Below are 16,496 nucleotides of genomic sequence, written 5' to 3' on the forward strand. Positions count from 1 at the left end.
GCCCCAACTTCCCTCACCCTATACACATTTACATTTTGTTAATCCCCTCAGTAATCAGTTACCCTGCTTATGTAAAGGTCAATTTGTATTTTTTCCTCGGTATTTTCTTAAGGAAAGAAGTAATTCATAGCTTCCCTAACATTTGGTAGACCACAGAAGCTGTTACTACCTCTGAGAAGTGTTCGCTGCATGATAACATGTATGAGGGATTGATAATTTACTTATCCTCAAAGCTTATGGACTTTATAGGGAGGAGTGCTCTGTAATGCAGATATAGCTGTGAAGAATAAATCAAATTCTCTGTGTACTTAGGGGAGAAAGAATTATTCAAATGCTGCGTCTGCAGCTTCAGGTCCCTTTACTGAGCCTGCAATCCTGCGTGTTGGCCACCGGGAGGAGCACTCGGCCCATCCCTGCACAGTCAGCTATTTTTAGAGGCTGCTTCTAGCCCCAAGGAAGAGGTCCGAGAAATAAAAGACTATGATATATCTATATTTTCAAATCGGACCAGCTTATAAATTATTTGTGAGTCCAATAAAAGGCAATTATCAACATTTCCTACTATTTCAAGAGTAATATATTCTATGTTAGAAAAAGATTCAATTTATTCCCTGACTATGATTCAGACAATGGAAATAGGAAGCAACCACAACCAAAGAAAAAAGATTGTAATCCTATGTAAATCTCTGTCTTTAAAACTCAAATCAGAAGATGTGAATTCTGGCCCTGGTGGGCATGAAGTACTTGCCCTGAGGCAGTGGAATTTGATGGGATTGGGGAGGTAGCTGGAGGTGTGTGTGTGTGTGTGTGTGTGTGTGTGTGTCCACACAACTACTTATTTTTTCCCAGCACAGGGAAGGTAAACCAAATAACTGAATACCCTTGTCCAACCTATTGAATAATGAGCATTATAGATTATTTTAGGAAGTATAGTTTTATTATTTCCAGCTCTAAAAACATGCAGTATCATGGAGCTCAGAAGATGCTGGCTTTCATCACCAGGCTGTTGTGTTAAAAAGATCCCTGCTGCCCTCCCCAAGCAGTCAAGGAGCAGACTCCTTTGCTAAGCAGCAGCCTGGGGTAATGGGACAAGCATGGGACAAGAGAGACAGAGCCTGAACCCTGCCTCTGTGAGGCAGTACCAGTGAGACTTTGGACAACTTACTCAACCTCTCTGATCTTCAGTTTCTACTATACTCATCTCACAGAATGAATGAAAAGATGAAATGAAATGGTTTACATGAGCACCTAGCACATGATGGATGGCCAATAAATATTAACTTTCTTTGATAAGTTCTCTTGTTTTCTTAAAGAGGGTCTCTCCACAGTGGGCTTGGGTTTCCTCATAGCAGGGTGTTTATGTGTAAAAAGCAGATGGCCCAACAGACAGGAAGTGAAAGCTGTCCATTCATGAAGTCCTGGGCCTGAAACTGGCACAGCACCAGTTGTGTCATATTCTATCAGCCAGAGTCCAGATTCAAGGTCCAGGGACATAGATACCATATCCCCCTCCCCCAGTAGTTAAAAGAGGTAGCAAGTTGTAGGATCATGTTTTAAGATGGCCATGTCTGCCCTCTGGCTACAAATTAGTTACATTTATTTCACATGCTAACTATTCTCAGCACCTCCCAATACCCACCCCAAAATCTCATCCCATGATAGTGATAGATTCAGGCTGGAGGTTTAGGATCTTGTCATCTAAGCAGGTCCAGGTATTCATGAGGCTCCTTGGATACAGCGCCTCAGATACCGCTCCTTGATCAGAAGTCCTGTCAACTAACAAGACAAATCATCTACTTTCATATATGATGATGAGACCACCCAAAATCATCAGAGCAGCAACGTCCAGCAGAGGGAAGGCTGTGGTGTCAGTCTGGCGGGAGATGTCTTGGAGAAGCCTAGTGCCATGGACTGAGCACAGGTGTGATGATAGATGATCTGGCTATAACTCTAGGCTCTACCACTGGTTTTATATATATTGATTTCAGAGAGGAAGGAAAAGGGAGAGATAGAAACATCAATGATGGGAGAGAATCATCACCCCCCTCCCCCTACTGGGGATCAAGCCTGCAACCTGGGCATGTGCCCTGACTGGGAATCGAACTGTGACCTCCTGGTTCATAGGTCAATGGTCAACCACTGAGCAACACTGTCTGGGCAGTAGGTCACTTTAATATTCAGAATCTCAATTCCCTTTTCTTCAAACTGGGAATCACAATCTCTACTCCAGGGAGCTGATGTGAGATTTAAATGAGGTATTGTGCTGGAAACAGGCATATACCAGGTCATTAATAAAGGAGAGTTGAATTTGACATTTGAGATCTGCAAATAAACTGGTATTTGATATTTATTTCACCAAGTCAATGCAAGACTCAAAGTATATGAAAGGGATTTGTAAACTGTGAGGTTTTATGAAAGAACTAGAGGCCCGGTGCATGAATTCGTGCATGGGTGGGGTCCCTCTGGTTGGCCTGCGAGGATCAGGTCGAAACCCGCAGTCCAACACAGCCTGCAGCTCCTACCTGCCACTCCCGCTCATTCTGGCCCTGACCTATTTCATTTCACTGTGCCTGACGTAGGTTCATGCCCATTCAGTTTGATCTGGAGAGGCTCATGCTGCTGGAGCAGCGCTCACCAGCCATAAGCCCTGTGTCTGGTGCCCTCCCGAGGGGAGTGGCCGGTGGGATCAGGCCAAAACCGGCTCTCTGACATCCCCTGAGGGGTCCTGGATTTCGAGAGGGTGAAGGCCAGGCCAAGGGACCCCACTGGTGCACAATCAGGGCCAGTAAGGGACTGCAGGAGGTTAGCCAGCTGGGGAGGGACCACGGGAAGGCTCCAGGGCATGCCCCACCATCTCACTCAGTCTCAATCTGCCGGACCCCAGCAGCAAGCAAACCTACTGATTGGAGCATCTGCCCTCTTGTGGTCAGTGCACATCATAGCGAGCGGTTGAGTGGCCTTAGCATATCATTAGCATATTATGCTTTGATTGGTTGAACAGTCGACCGGTCACCGGACGACTAGACACATAGCGTATTATGCTTTTATTATATAGGATAATGTATGTGTTTGTTTCTTTTCTTAATGCTCGGTCAAGGCACAGCATCAGCAGGGTGGGGTCCCCTCTCCCTAAGGCTGGCGACCCTTTGGTCTCTGAGGCAGAGCTAGGAAAGGGAGCTGCTGGTTGGACATCAGTCCAAGGTCATTAGACTTTTCCTCTCCTTTTAAGCTTGCCTTTGCCCAAAGTCACCAGATTTCATCTACATGGGATCACATGCACATGGGGTAATCAAGCTTTTTGGTTCAGAGAAGATTTCTGGAACGGATGAGCAGACTAATCTGGACTGGGGCCAACAGGTCAGCTACCAGGGGTGACAGCATGGTTTCTGCTTCTGGGAGACAATGATGAAGCAGAATGAGTATGGGTTTAGAATCAGGTAGACCAGGGTTCAAATCCTGGCACTGTCTCTTCTTGACTGAGTGATGACAAGAAAGCTCCATCACCCACTGAATCCTCTGATATCTCATCTGATAAATGGGGACATGATCATTCCGGCTGACAGAGCTGCTGTGAGAAGGCACCAAGGCAATGCATGCAAAGAGCCCATTCAATGCCCAATACAGAGGCAGTGCCTGAAAGATGTTGCTTTATTATCATTGGAAGAACGTGGCATAATAATATCCACCTAATCAACTGGCATGAGGATTGGATGAATTGCATACAGAACTCTTCCACAGAGTTAGGCTTGTACAACGTTCTCAGAAAATGTTAGTTGCTCTTGTTGCTGCCATCAGTAATTTTAATTTTAGCAATAAAAGTGTTGATCACATGACTAAACTTCTAATATTCCTTGAAAATTTTTATAGGCTTGAAGACAAGGTTTAAATTATACACACACACACACTCAAATACCATTTGAAAGATTTCTCCTGCAAAAGCCAGGCTTATAAGCAATAGATTGGCACAAAGCAAGGAAAGAAAAACAATGAGAAAGGGAAAGGGAGCCATACTGAGACCAATGCCCATACTTGATCAATGGTCCAGGTGAAGGAGTGCACAGTGAATTTTCCATTTTGCAATTTTTTTTAGGCAGAGAGAAATACTAAGTTGAGCAGAATTATTAAACCATTGGGTCTAGGGGTATAAAGCATAGATGTTTGTACTTATTTTCCAGTCACTGTCTTTAGCTAAGCTCCGTTCAAATCCCCTTCCTCACATCTTATTGGTAAATTCACAGCTTTCTGTTTGCATTCAGCAATTAGGAAAGATCAATCCAGTGTTTTAACTTCCTTGTCCCAACCATACTCCTCTTGGGTCCCTACTTAACCTGCTTGCATGGGCTATTCCAGCGAGTCTCCTGCCTTCCAAAACCAGGAGAGAAGCAGGCATCTAAGTTCCTGAATGTCAAGGGCACCTCTTGCAAGAACTTTATTACCATGTTCCTGTCATATCAGCATGGCCCTAGGCCAAGACCACAGATTCCGTAACACAATAGCAGACAGGTGAATAAAATGCTGTAGTGTTTAGCTGTTGTTACATATGGTGCATAGCAACTATGTCAAAACTCTGGTTTAAACCACATTTTCCCCTCACAGACCTGTGATCAGCTAAGCACCTCTGCTTCAGGCATGGCAGCTAGCCTGAGTCTAGATCTGGCTGAGCAACTTTCATTCAAGAGTTTAGGGAAATGACCAAAAAAAGAATAAAATAAAATGAGTAGTAGAAGAGGAGAAAGAAAAATTCAATGTCATATTTTGTTGGGGGACTCAGCTACTCAAATGCAATTGTGTGATTTCAGTAATACAGAAAGCGAATATACACAGACCTTGAAGGATACAAGCTTCAATATACCCGAGGGTGTGCAGGCTGGCTGAGCTGTTCTGTCCCATGTGCCTCCTCTCCTCCAGGACTGGAGAGTGACCCAGGGCATATCCTTCTCATGGTGATAACAGAGGTATAAAAGGCCTCTCTAAGGATTATGCCCTCATTCAACTAAGTCTAAAGGCAGGAAGGGAAGTGAGGGTTCTCCTTGCGTACCTTGTTCATGTCATCAGGGTAGAAAGACTGTCTCAGAAGTTACCAACAGGTTCCTTCGGCAGCTCTTCTGCCAGAAACAGGGTCCCATGTGCATCTTCCAGAGAATCCCTGGAAAAGGGAAAGATATGAGTGGATGGATTCTTATACAAATGAGTAATCCTTCTTCAGGTTCCAACATCACTTTTAGGAATGAACAAAAAAACATACCCAGGTTTAGGGAAATGACCAAAAAATGAGTAGTAGAACAGGAGAAAGAAAAATTCAATGTCATATTTTGTGGATGACTCACCTACTCAAATGCAATTGTGTGATTTTAGTAATGGAGAGGGTGAATATATGCAAAGCTTGAAGGATACACCAGGGCTTCCCTAGTATGGGAGTTCTTATTTCATACTCAACAAAATAAAGGCAATTGCAGTGAACAACTTAATAATAATGATAATGATATGTTATACATAGCTAATAATTAGCTACTACTAATACTTAAGTAGTAGAAACTAAGTGCCAGACACATTTCTAACTGCTTTACATAGATAAATTCATATCTGTGCTGTTTCTGATGACTGATGTGGCCAATTGCCCGAAATGAACCACCCATCCTGATACTGACACCCACCCTTGTGTATTCCCCTCCCATACTGGTCCTGGGCTTGGTCATGAAACTTGCTTTGCCAACGGGTCATTAGTGAGTGTGACCTAAACAGAAGCATTCTCTCTTGGAAGTCAGTGGCTGGGCTGGCACACGGCCTAGGTTAGACTCTTGCATGATGAGAGGCCTTGTGGAGAGGAACCCTGAAGGGTGAGAGGCCATCATTCACGTTCCAACCCCAGTTGAGCCCTCGGCTGAATGCAGCCTATGCATGACCTTTTACAAAATCCCGAGAAATAAGAAATCAAAGTTGTCTTTAGCCACTAAACATTGGGATAGTTTGTTACACAGCAGTAGAAATGGAAATATTTGGTACAACAAATGTGTGTAAATTCCTTGGATACTTTACATGAAGAACTTTCTTTTCCTTTCCTACTATTTGGGATTAGCCAGAAAAGCTAATGGGGATGACTGTGAGCCTCATAGGGTTCATTCATTCATTTGATAAATATTTAGAGGTAGTGTTTTGGGCACCAGGGACATTGCAGCTTGCATAGCCCTGCCTTTATGATGCGCACAGTTTATGACAGGGACTCACCCTCCTCGATGCCCAATAAAAAGATGAGTAGAGCTCCCCCAACTATACCATTTCTTCATAACCTACTATATATTTGTCTCCCATCTGAATATGACTTCAATGTGTTTGTGATTCCAAAGGCAGGGAGCCTAGGCAGACTTTAAAAGCCAGAATAACTTGGCCTAAAATCCTCTCTCCCTCTTTCTTCTGATCTCAGTTTCCTCATCTCTGGACTGGGTATTAGAATTCTCACCTATAATTAAAAATAATAGTTTAAAAAAAGATAAAAGAAGAATTCTCATCTACAGCGCCTGTGAAGATGACAAGCAGAGTACAAGTGCTCATAAGTGTTAGAGTTCCTCCTTCTAACCCACACATGGAAAGCCTCCATCCGATTTCAGAGCAATTTCAATGGGAGGGCTGGTCAGGACATCAGGGCCGTCCACCTCCCGTTTTCTAAGACTCTGATGCTGACGGGAGTTTTGAGCCTAGCTCTCCTGCGTATCTACACCTGCCCGACTCCCTGACCGTTTGCACAGGGAAGCGGAGGCTGTGATCCTTGACGCTGTCCCCTCGCCCACAGAGCTTTGCCAAAGGCTCTTAGGTACATTATCTCAATTACTCTTTCTAGCCGGCCTGCGAGGTAGGTGTTCTCAGCCTCATTTTACAGTTGAGCTACCTGAGGCTCAGGGAGTTGAAGGGACTTTTGCAAGGTTACAAAGAAAATGAGTGGCTGAACTTGCCTTTACACCCTATGGGAGCCCTGTGTCCTGCCTTAGGCTCTTTCTAGTTTCTTTGTGAGACCTCCCTGCTGCACCCCCACACTCCCTGTCCCCGCCCCCATCCCCATGCGCCATGCTCTGTCACAGAGAGAGAAACGTGAAACCCACAGCATTCTCAAGAAAGGGAGGATTATTTTCTTGCAACTGTGTGTGTAGGAGGCATTAGCATTCTGCCAGGAGCGGCTGAAATCCACTCAGCTGGAACTGAGACTGGCGAGAGGAGCCTGACCAAATTTGTTTACAGTAGGCTAATCGGGCTCTGTCTCCCCCTCTGCACAGCCTGGCTTTGTGAGAGCAAAGACAGTCTAATTACAGACTGACAGCCCAGAGTGCCTCGGGGGAGTACAAGTCCTGAATAAAAGTATTGAGAGAGACTTGAACAGTTGGAAATATATATCCATATTTGCTTCCTAGTCCTGTTGTGCTAAAGGGATGCCTTAGATCTGGATTACAGAAGGACAAGGTTTCAGACTGGAGGAGGCAGTGGAGGATGCGCCAGCTGTCAGGTGTGGACACTGAGGTCCAGAGAAGTCCAGGGACTGTCCCGAGGTCGTGCAGAACAATCCTGTAGAGTTCGGCAGGTGAATCTAGAGGTCTGACTCTGGAGCTTCTGAGTTCCCACCGTGCCCTCTTGTCCCCAAGCATTTCCCCTGGTGTGTCAGGTGCATAGAGTTTCAGTCCCTGAGAGTCAGTCTTGAAGCTGGTTTCTCTGCCTCCAGCCTCAGCCTTCTCTGGTCCATCCTCCATGGTCCCCCAGACTGCAACGTACAAGTCTGACCAGGGGCTCTGCTGCTTCACCTTCAGTAGCCCATCCACATCCTTAGAGATGGAATCGAAATCTTAGTCTTGGCAACAAAAAGCCCTTTGCTGTGGCCTTTGCCTGTCCTGCTGTCCTTCCCACCAGAGAGCTAGTTGATCCCCAAACTGGCCATGTCTCTTTGGTTCTTCATGGTTTTGTTCACACTGTTTTCTCTACCTCGAATGTCTTTTCTTCCTTTCTATGACTAAAGAGACTTTTATCTGCCCACCTGCCTCCTTCAAAGCCCAAATCCCAGATGCTCCCAGTGTGGGCCCCTGCAGATCCCCATGGCACTCCACCCAGGCATGGAACCATGATGGCAGGGGCTGTGTTCTCATCTCTGAGTGTTTAGTGCCCACTACAGCCTCTAACCCAATCCCTGATAGAATGAATATGATAACTAATAGGTTACAGTGTGCAGCAACTTTGTGACATAATAGTGAACAAAATGGGTTTGGTCAGCCTCCCAGAGATTATATTTTGATTGATCAGTCTGTGGGATCACTATGGGTTTGAGGGCTGAAGGCCACAATATCTTTCAGAAGCCTCACTGATGCAGTAAATGCCTAGGGCCTGATAGCATAAAGATGCCCAAAACACACAGAGAAATGGCACACACGTAGGTCTACTGTGTCAGTCTCTCAGTGACCCTGACCCCCCTATTGACTCCTCAAATGGCACCATGAGCCCCAGTTGTGAACAAGCCTCCACCTGCTCAGCCCCAGAGGGTGTTTCTGGAACAGAGAGGGCAGGAGAGACTTAAAGCCAGATAAAACAAAGAGAGATAGTGTCCATCACCATCAGGCCTGCAAATGCCTGTTAATTCATGTACATTCAACAAATATGTATGAGTCATTAGGCATGCATGTGTCTATGTGTATGTGAAATATATGTATGAAATTACCATCAAACCCATTATGCAGGAGGGGCAATTAAGGCAGAGTGATGCAATCACTTGTCCAAAGTTGTACAGTTGGTTAATGGTGGTGCTGGGATCTCAGTCCAGATTTATTAGAGTAAAAGGTACCATCTTCCTACTGTGTTGCATAAAACACAAGTATGGAACACCTACTATGTGCCAGCACTTGGGACACATGAAGTTCCCAGTGGAGTGGGGGAACAGCAGGGTCCAGGGCTCTCAGTAGGACACTGGTAGAGAATGGAGAAGAGAATGCTGTGGAGGAAGGAGGTTCCCATGGACACCGGTTAAAGCTGTCTGCACATGTGATCATACCAGCCTACCTACTTCTAGTGGGGTGTGTACTGTGTTTAGCATCTGTGCACATGCTCAGTGGGGCCCATGAAGTCAGTGGGCTGTGGTTTCATGGGTTGACTCTCACACACCTGGGGCATGGAGACTCTGGGCCAGCTCAGCCGTGCCTTCTGCGAGTTCACAGCCATCACAGATGGGATAGAGCATGAACCACCAAGTCGGTGGCCTTTCTGAGGTACTGTGGGAACAGAGGAAGCAGTGCCTGCACCATGCTGCATGTAAAGGCATAACAGAGAAGGCTATTGATCAATTGATGATGCCTGGAGAACTTGCTCAGGTGGAAAATGAACCCTGGAAATTATTGCAGCCAAATTCCAAGAGGTATTTCCCAAAGGACCACCAGATTTGCCCAGAGCCGCTCACAGTGCCCAATGCCTTCTTTGAGAGAAGGTCTTTAATTTCTATGCTAATGTAGAAATGAGCCAGACACTGACCTCCTTCATCTCACCTCTTCAATGCAAACACAGAGCTTTGATATGCAGTAGGCATGCAGTAGCTCATCCACATAAAGCCTCATGTTGAGACCAATTCCTTAAACCAGCCCCACTGCATTTTCAGTGGAACACCCACCACGAATGTCTGTTGGTCATGGTTTGGGACTGAGGAAAGCACTCGGGAGAAAACAGTTGTCATAGACATGCAGTCTTGCAAAGCGTGGAGAGAGGAGGTGAGGAAGGCAAGACAGGGGGCAGGGATGCTCACCTACTGTCTGCAGACTTGGTGCCAGGTGTTGTGTTGAATGTTTTGCAGGATTTTCCAGTGAGGGAGCAGCACTAATACATACACACACACTCACACACACACACTCACAAAACTGCTCTGCCATCCGTGTGGACTACCAATCACTAGGCTACTGGGAGAAGCCCTGTTCACTTCTGGCCATGATGAGATTGGCCATGGCCAAGCTGAAGTTGCTACATTGAGTTGCTAACAAAATTTTCAACCCTTGAGGTGCTGGAATGTACTGTAACCTGGGCAGACTTTGTCACCTGGGCCCCACCACTGAAACCGTTCTCTCAGCTTCTGCAGGTACCATCCTCCCTCCAGAGGCCTTGACATCAGCCCAGGTCACCTGGACATGGACCTCTCACATCCTACCCTCCTCCATCACTCTCTTTGCCAGGCCCCTTCTTTCTTCTGCTTCCCCACTTCATTGTATTAAGTGAAAGCTCCCATGCTTATGAGAGATGAGTAGATATTAGGAAGGAGGAGCAGAAGGGGAAATTGAAATAAATAAGAACTGTCCAAAATTCTCAGTTAAGAATAGATTTCTCATTTAGTCATCAGCTCTTTGATTCTATCCTGATGGGTATTGTTTTATCCATTTTGCAGATAAAGAAACTGAAGCAAGGAGACAAGAATTGGTTAGTGGCATTTTCCGATCTACAGTTGTGTTCTAACCAATTGCTTCCCTTTGCATTAGATTTACAGAGTTTTGATCTCCCATCTGCATTGGGCGAGTGGCAGGTCCAGCACAGGGGGAATGAGGTGTAGAATACTGAAAGCTTTTCAGAGAGCACAGACCTGGGTGTCCCAGCGGTGGCAGTCTGGGACAATGCAGGACACGCTCCACTTGGAGGCCATAACTCATAGGCTGATTTAGACAGTGGAAAGCGTTTCCCTGAGACAAGCAATGCATTTTCAAAATGAATTGGCATCTTGCTGTCTATTCTGTATGGCATTTTATAACTATCTATCTTTGATAACAGAATGCTACAATTAAGGTGAAATCCACATATGCAAACCTAAAAATGTTTTGGCATTTTCCATTCATCTTAAAACATTCTAGCCCAAAGCAGATGACTGCCCACCCCCATCCAAACACACACACACACACACACACACACACACGACACACGACACACAGCATGTACACTTAGTCATAGAGGCATGGATTAATCCCATCTGACTTAGCTTCCTCTCTTTTGATTCTATCCCGTGATTCTCTCTTCACTTTATTTTGCTTTCTTTGTTCCCTAGAAATGATACTGTTCTCTGAGTTAAGGCATAGCAGGCAGAAACTGGACTTGGAGAAGACCAAAGCCTTAGTCCTAATACACCACTTAGTAATGTAGTAGTTGTGTGATCAGACCAAAAATGATCTCATTTTTTGAAGTTGGACAGATTATAAATCCATGAGTCTGAGACTCACCAGCTGTGTGATCTCAGGCAAATTAGTTAACCACTCAGAAAGCCTTGCATGATTACTGTGAAGAGTAGACTTAATTTTTTTTTTTTAAATCATGTAACGGGGAAGGTACAGGGCTGGTACTCTATACATCTTGCTTCCATTTTCCACGTTAGTCACTGTCTCTCTGACTCAAGATTCTCTTCATAATAATGATATTTATTTCACAAGGTTATTTTGAGGATTAGATAAGAAACTAAACCTGAAAGTATCATGAAATAGTAAACTATTTTTAATTGATTCATTTGCTAATTCACTCAATCAATACATATTTCTTATTAAAGATTCATTACTAAGTGAGACGAGTGTTTATGAAGAAGAACCAGACATAGAATTTACCCTAAATAAACTTTCATTCTCAAGATAGACCCCACTTCCTTAGAAAAGCCCAATATGAGGCAAAAGTGAGAAGTGCTCATCATGTGTTTATAAGGTTCAAGGTAACAAAGAGACACCTCCCAGAAGGAGCCATCAGTCAAGGATCCATGACAGACCTGCTATTTGAGAAGACACCTGATGGAAGGGTAAGAGATGATGGGTAAAGGAATTTCTGGTGGGGAGTCCAGCAAGAGTAGTCACAGCACTGAGAAAGTGTGAGGAAGGTAAGGGAACCTGGACTATAAGTGAGGGATAATCAGAGGGTTGTGATCCATAAGGTTACACAGATGGGTTGGACCCATTTATGGAGGAATTGGGACTTCTAATTTTATAGACAATGGGGAGCCACTGAAGGTTTCTGGGCAGGAGCAGGATGTTGTCAGAGGCAGATTTCTTGAGTATGAATTCAGCAACAATTCAGGAAGGTTTAGAATAAGGAGAAAGAGATCTCGCTAGGAGTCTCTTACTATAGTTTCAGAGAAAGCTGAGGCTCTGAAGGGGATCAAAGGCAGTGAGAATGAAGGAGAGAAGCCTGGAGGGAAGATATTACACAGGAAATGTAATAGAATTTAAGTGACCATGTTGAGGAGTGAAGGATGAGACAGATGAGTAGAGGTTAAGGGGAGTCCTGGAGGCTGCTGAGGTCTTGGGTGAAGAGAAAGGCAGCAGGGAACTCTTGAGAAGGAGCTGCATGAAAAAGGAAGGCAATAGAGCCTATGTGTAAGAAGAAGAAAATTAATTCACCAGAACTCCAAGGGCCAAGGGAAAGAAGACTAGACTGTTTGTGAGGCAGCGTTTCCCAACCTCAGCACTACTGACATTTTGAGGCAGATAATTCTTTGTGGTGGGGGCTCCTCTGTGCATCATGGAAAGTTTAGCAGCATCCCTGTCTCTATCCACTAGATGCCAGTAGCAGAACCTTCAAAGTCGTGACAACCATAAATGTCTCTAGTCACTGCCAAATGTCCCCCGAGGGGCAGAATCACTCCAGTTGAGACCTCTGTTCTAGGGAGCAGTCTGCTCCACATGAGAAAAGCAATAGAACTGGTGGAGGAAAATCTGAGGTGGGGGTGTCTGAGGACCTATCTCAGAAACTTGGATTGTGGATGAGATAGGGAGGGAGGGAAACGGCTGGGGAGTTGGTGGGAAAAGTGGGTTCCATCCCCACTACCATCCTGAGCTACCCTAAGAGTATCCAGATATAACACCCCTCATGCCACCACATCTGCAGCAAAATCATTATGAAATGCCCATCATGACTGGAAGAGTCAGAGAGTGTGTGTAGGTATGGCCTCATCCATCGACATGTGTAGCTATTCCTATAATTCTAGAGAATGCTTCTGGAGATATCAACTGAAGGCATCTTGTCCCCTCAAGATACCAATATGCTGGATCTTAAGGGCATCCAATGCCTGGATAAAAAGTGGAACGTTCATTGAGTTACCTACATTTCTCAGGCTCCAGATGTCTGGCGATACATTGTAGAACCTCCATGCGACTGTTAGCATTGTCTGTTTTGCTGGCTGTTTCAGGCTGAGCTGATATACCAGTATTAGCCTCATTTCTGTCTTACAAAACAAATTGACCTTACAAGTTCCAAGAGCCACTAAAAATGATCATGCATTCTGGAACTGTATCTTAATTTGACTGATGCCTCTTTCTGAAAATAAGATCCTTTTTCTAAGCTGGTATTGGTTAAATAAATATCTTATAGGTATTATTTTTTAAAATAAAGGTCTGAAGGACAGTGGCCTTTGGTGTCTGGGTTTTTAGGGTGTTTGGCTAATCAATACCCTAGTAACTAATTAACCACATCTGAATGAGAATCAAGGGAGTTCTGTTAGTTTCAAACATTAGATCTTATGGGTCCTGGCCTGTAGACATCTTTTTACTCCAACTCCCTGAATAGATCCCTTAATTCCTTCTAGGTGATATAGGCTGCTGGATTCTGGATGAGATGTTTGCTGTTGCTTTCTTCATCTTGTCTTTGATGATTTGTCTGCCTGGGATAACCATACAGGAGAAGGCACACCGGTGAGTCAGCCATATGTCTCTACCGAATTTGCACAGAGGGTTCACCTAGTGGGGAACTGAGACACTTTCATGTTTGTAGCAGGCTGTTTTAGGTTGGAATGTGACCTCTTTTCCTGCTATTCCTAGTGCAGTGAAGGACTAGAAGACAATGAAAAGAGTGTGTGTGTGTGAAAATCACAGTTGCAATGCTGAAGAGCTGACTAATCTGAAATACATCACTTCATTTATTTGAGCTTCAGTTGTCCTACCTGTAAGATGAGAATAATAATGCCTCTTCTAAATGAGTTAATGAACATGCAATAAGATCCTGGATATACAATAGCCTTCGCTCAATAAACAATAGTTCTCTTGAGTAATGTTGGACAGTTAACATCTACTCATCTGTTTGTGAATCATAAGAATATCTGTCTCATAGTGTTTGGGGGAGAATAAAATTAGATAATGTATATAACATCATTTAGGGAAGCTGAGACACAGTAGAGATGCTGGGTCATTTAATAGGAACAAGCTTACTTTTTGCTGTGGGATAATGAATGGAAATGATATTTTCATATGTACATTGTTTTTTGCTCAGTCCATTTCCTTGAAATTTTTAACCTGGTCTCATATTTTTTTTTAATATCTTCACATTAAGTATTTTGTGGTGCTTAAACAGCTCCTATGTCACCTTTGGGACAGTTTTGAAGCTGTCCCTATTCTCCCAAATATTAAAGACTGTAATTAGAGCTATTTTATTCAAATTCTTGTTGGATGATTCAATTTTAAATCATTGCTCCTTTTAAATGCTAGAGCAAGAGAGATTTTCTTTAAGTAACAGTTCAGAAGGGAGGAAGATATTTTTATAAGCGGTTAATTTGCAACTTGTATTTAAAGCAAATACGATTTTGAACAAAATCAGAAAAATTCATCTCTAATAATTAGAAGATAAAGGCGAGGGAACTGTGGAAAAGGAAATCTTTGCTGAGATACTCTTAATTATAAAAGCTTATCATTGTAATCCTTTTTGAAAATGAACAAAGAACCCTGATGTTTGATGAACTTATCAAATAAGACAGACCAGTGAAGAGGCAAATTTGAAGTCAAGGCAAAAGAGAGCCAATTAAATACTTTACAAAGTGCTGAAGTAGGAAAGTACAAGGTCTCTGTGTCTAATGCCAGTGGGTCTGACCCTGGCTTTGGAAACAGGAAACTACGTGGTGAATAACTATAGGTTCAAATTCTGGCACCAGCATTTTGCATTTGTGTGACCTCAGGCAAGTTACTTAACTTTTCTGAGTAAAATGTTGGAGGAAAGTAAGAGGAAGAATTACTAGTAAACACATGAAAAGTACATGGTATGATGCCTGGTTCTTAGTGTGTGTCCAGTGAGAGCTGTGGCCAGTGGTGTGTGAATGTTATGGTCATTTTGGGGGATTTACATTCTTTCTGATGGTTGACAAAAATTAGAACCAATGTATAATGTGCCAGTTGGCATGGATCTTTGAGCTTGGTCAGTGATTTCAAGAATTTAACAATGGCACTCCTTCTCCCCCCACCTCCAAATAAAATCTTACATCATCACTGCTGTTTTAAAATGTCATTCTCAAAAAAACAAAAACAAACTCATTTTTCTATTAAGACTTTGTAATAAGCAAACTGATAAACATGAGTTAATAAAAATAAAGTATCATTAAAATGCAGAGGTAGATCATATGTTTTCAATGTTAGGGTTCATATAAGATTTTATTAAATACTAGTGGCCTGGTGCACGAAATTCATGCATGTTAAAAGGGAATTAATTAGAGGAAATATTTTAATATTGCTATTTGCCCTTTCTCTATAATAGAAGTGTCAGAGATGAAAGAAAATTAGTAAATGTATATGAAAATCTCCCTCCTGTTAGAGTCTGGGGCATGCCATGGGACTCAGAGTCAAGTCCCTGCCCACCCACACGTGCCTCAAAATCGCACAAGACCCAGACCCGGCCGGCCCTAACCCATTGGGCAAGACCCCGCAGGCTTGACAGGGGACACAAGCCTCAGGTCCCTCATCAAGCCATGCCTCCTGCTTATCAGTCATTAAGTGTGAAGGCGTGATGACCATTTGCATATTAGCCTTTTATTATTATGATTTCAGGTATAATAGGTACCATGTGGTGAACAAAACAGATAATGTCCCTACCCTCAAGTAATTCATAGTGCAGTGATAGGCAATAAACATGTAAGCAAAACATTTCAGTAGAATGCATGCATGATAAATACCACGAAGGAAAGAATAGGCCCTTTGTTAGAGAATATCTGAAGATAGGCTGGTTAGGGAGCGGTTCTCTGTAGGGGCGGCATTTAAGCTGGGACATGAAGGAGGGCAAGGAGAAACCACGTAAGGAGTAGGGGAGAATGGAGAGGTCCGAATGTGTGAAGGCCCAACCGTGGGAAGCGGCCAGTCATGTTGGTGGACCTGAAGGATGGGAGGAACACAGAGCAGAGGATTGTGCTGTGAGAGGATTGTGCCATGAGAGGATGTCTAAAAGTATCACAGAGGACCTAGGGCATCATGATGAGGAATTTGAGTTATAGTATATGTGTAGTAAAAAAAAAAAACACACAAAGAAACAAACAAACAAAAAACAATACTGAATGGTCTTATAAAAGACGGCTATTATCTGATTTCTAATTAAAAAACCATCCTTGCCCTAACCGGTTTGGCTCAGTGGATAGAGTGTTGGCCTGCGGACTGAAGGGTCCCAGGTTCGATTCCAGTCAAGGGCATGTACCTTGGTTGCGGGCACATCCCCAGTAGGGGGTGTGTAGGAGGCAGCTAATCGATGTTTCTCTCTCATCAGTGTTTCTAACTCGCTAT

General features: G+C 43.7%; 1 protein-coding gene across 1 annotated transcript in view; it reads left to right on the forward strand.

Moving 5' to 3' along the window:
* The first annotated feature begins 13,543 nt into the window (after nt 1–13,543).
* C8A (complement C8 alpha chain) overlaps nt 13,544–16,496 on the forward strand; it is a 58,765-nt gene continuing 55,812 nt past the window's right edge. The window contains exon 1 of the mRNA XM_070403349.1: nt 13,544–13,658. Within this exon, the coding sequence (XP_070259450.1) occupies nt 13,582–13,658 (77 nt within the window). The 5' untranslated portion in view covers nt 13,544–13,581. The remainder of the gene's footprint in view (nt 13,659–16,496) is intronic.

The sequence above is a fragment of the Myotis yumanensis genome, unplaced genomic scaffold, assembly GCF_028538775.1.
Source record: "Myotis yumanensis isolate MYYU_CA2020_CCGP unplaced genomic scaffold, mMyoYum1.0.hap1 SCAF_2, whole genome shotgun sequence".
NCBI classification, from domain to species: Eukaryota; Metazoa; Chordata; class Mammalia; order Chiroptera; family Vespertilionidae; genus Myotis; species Myotis yumanensis.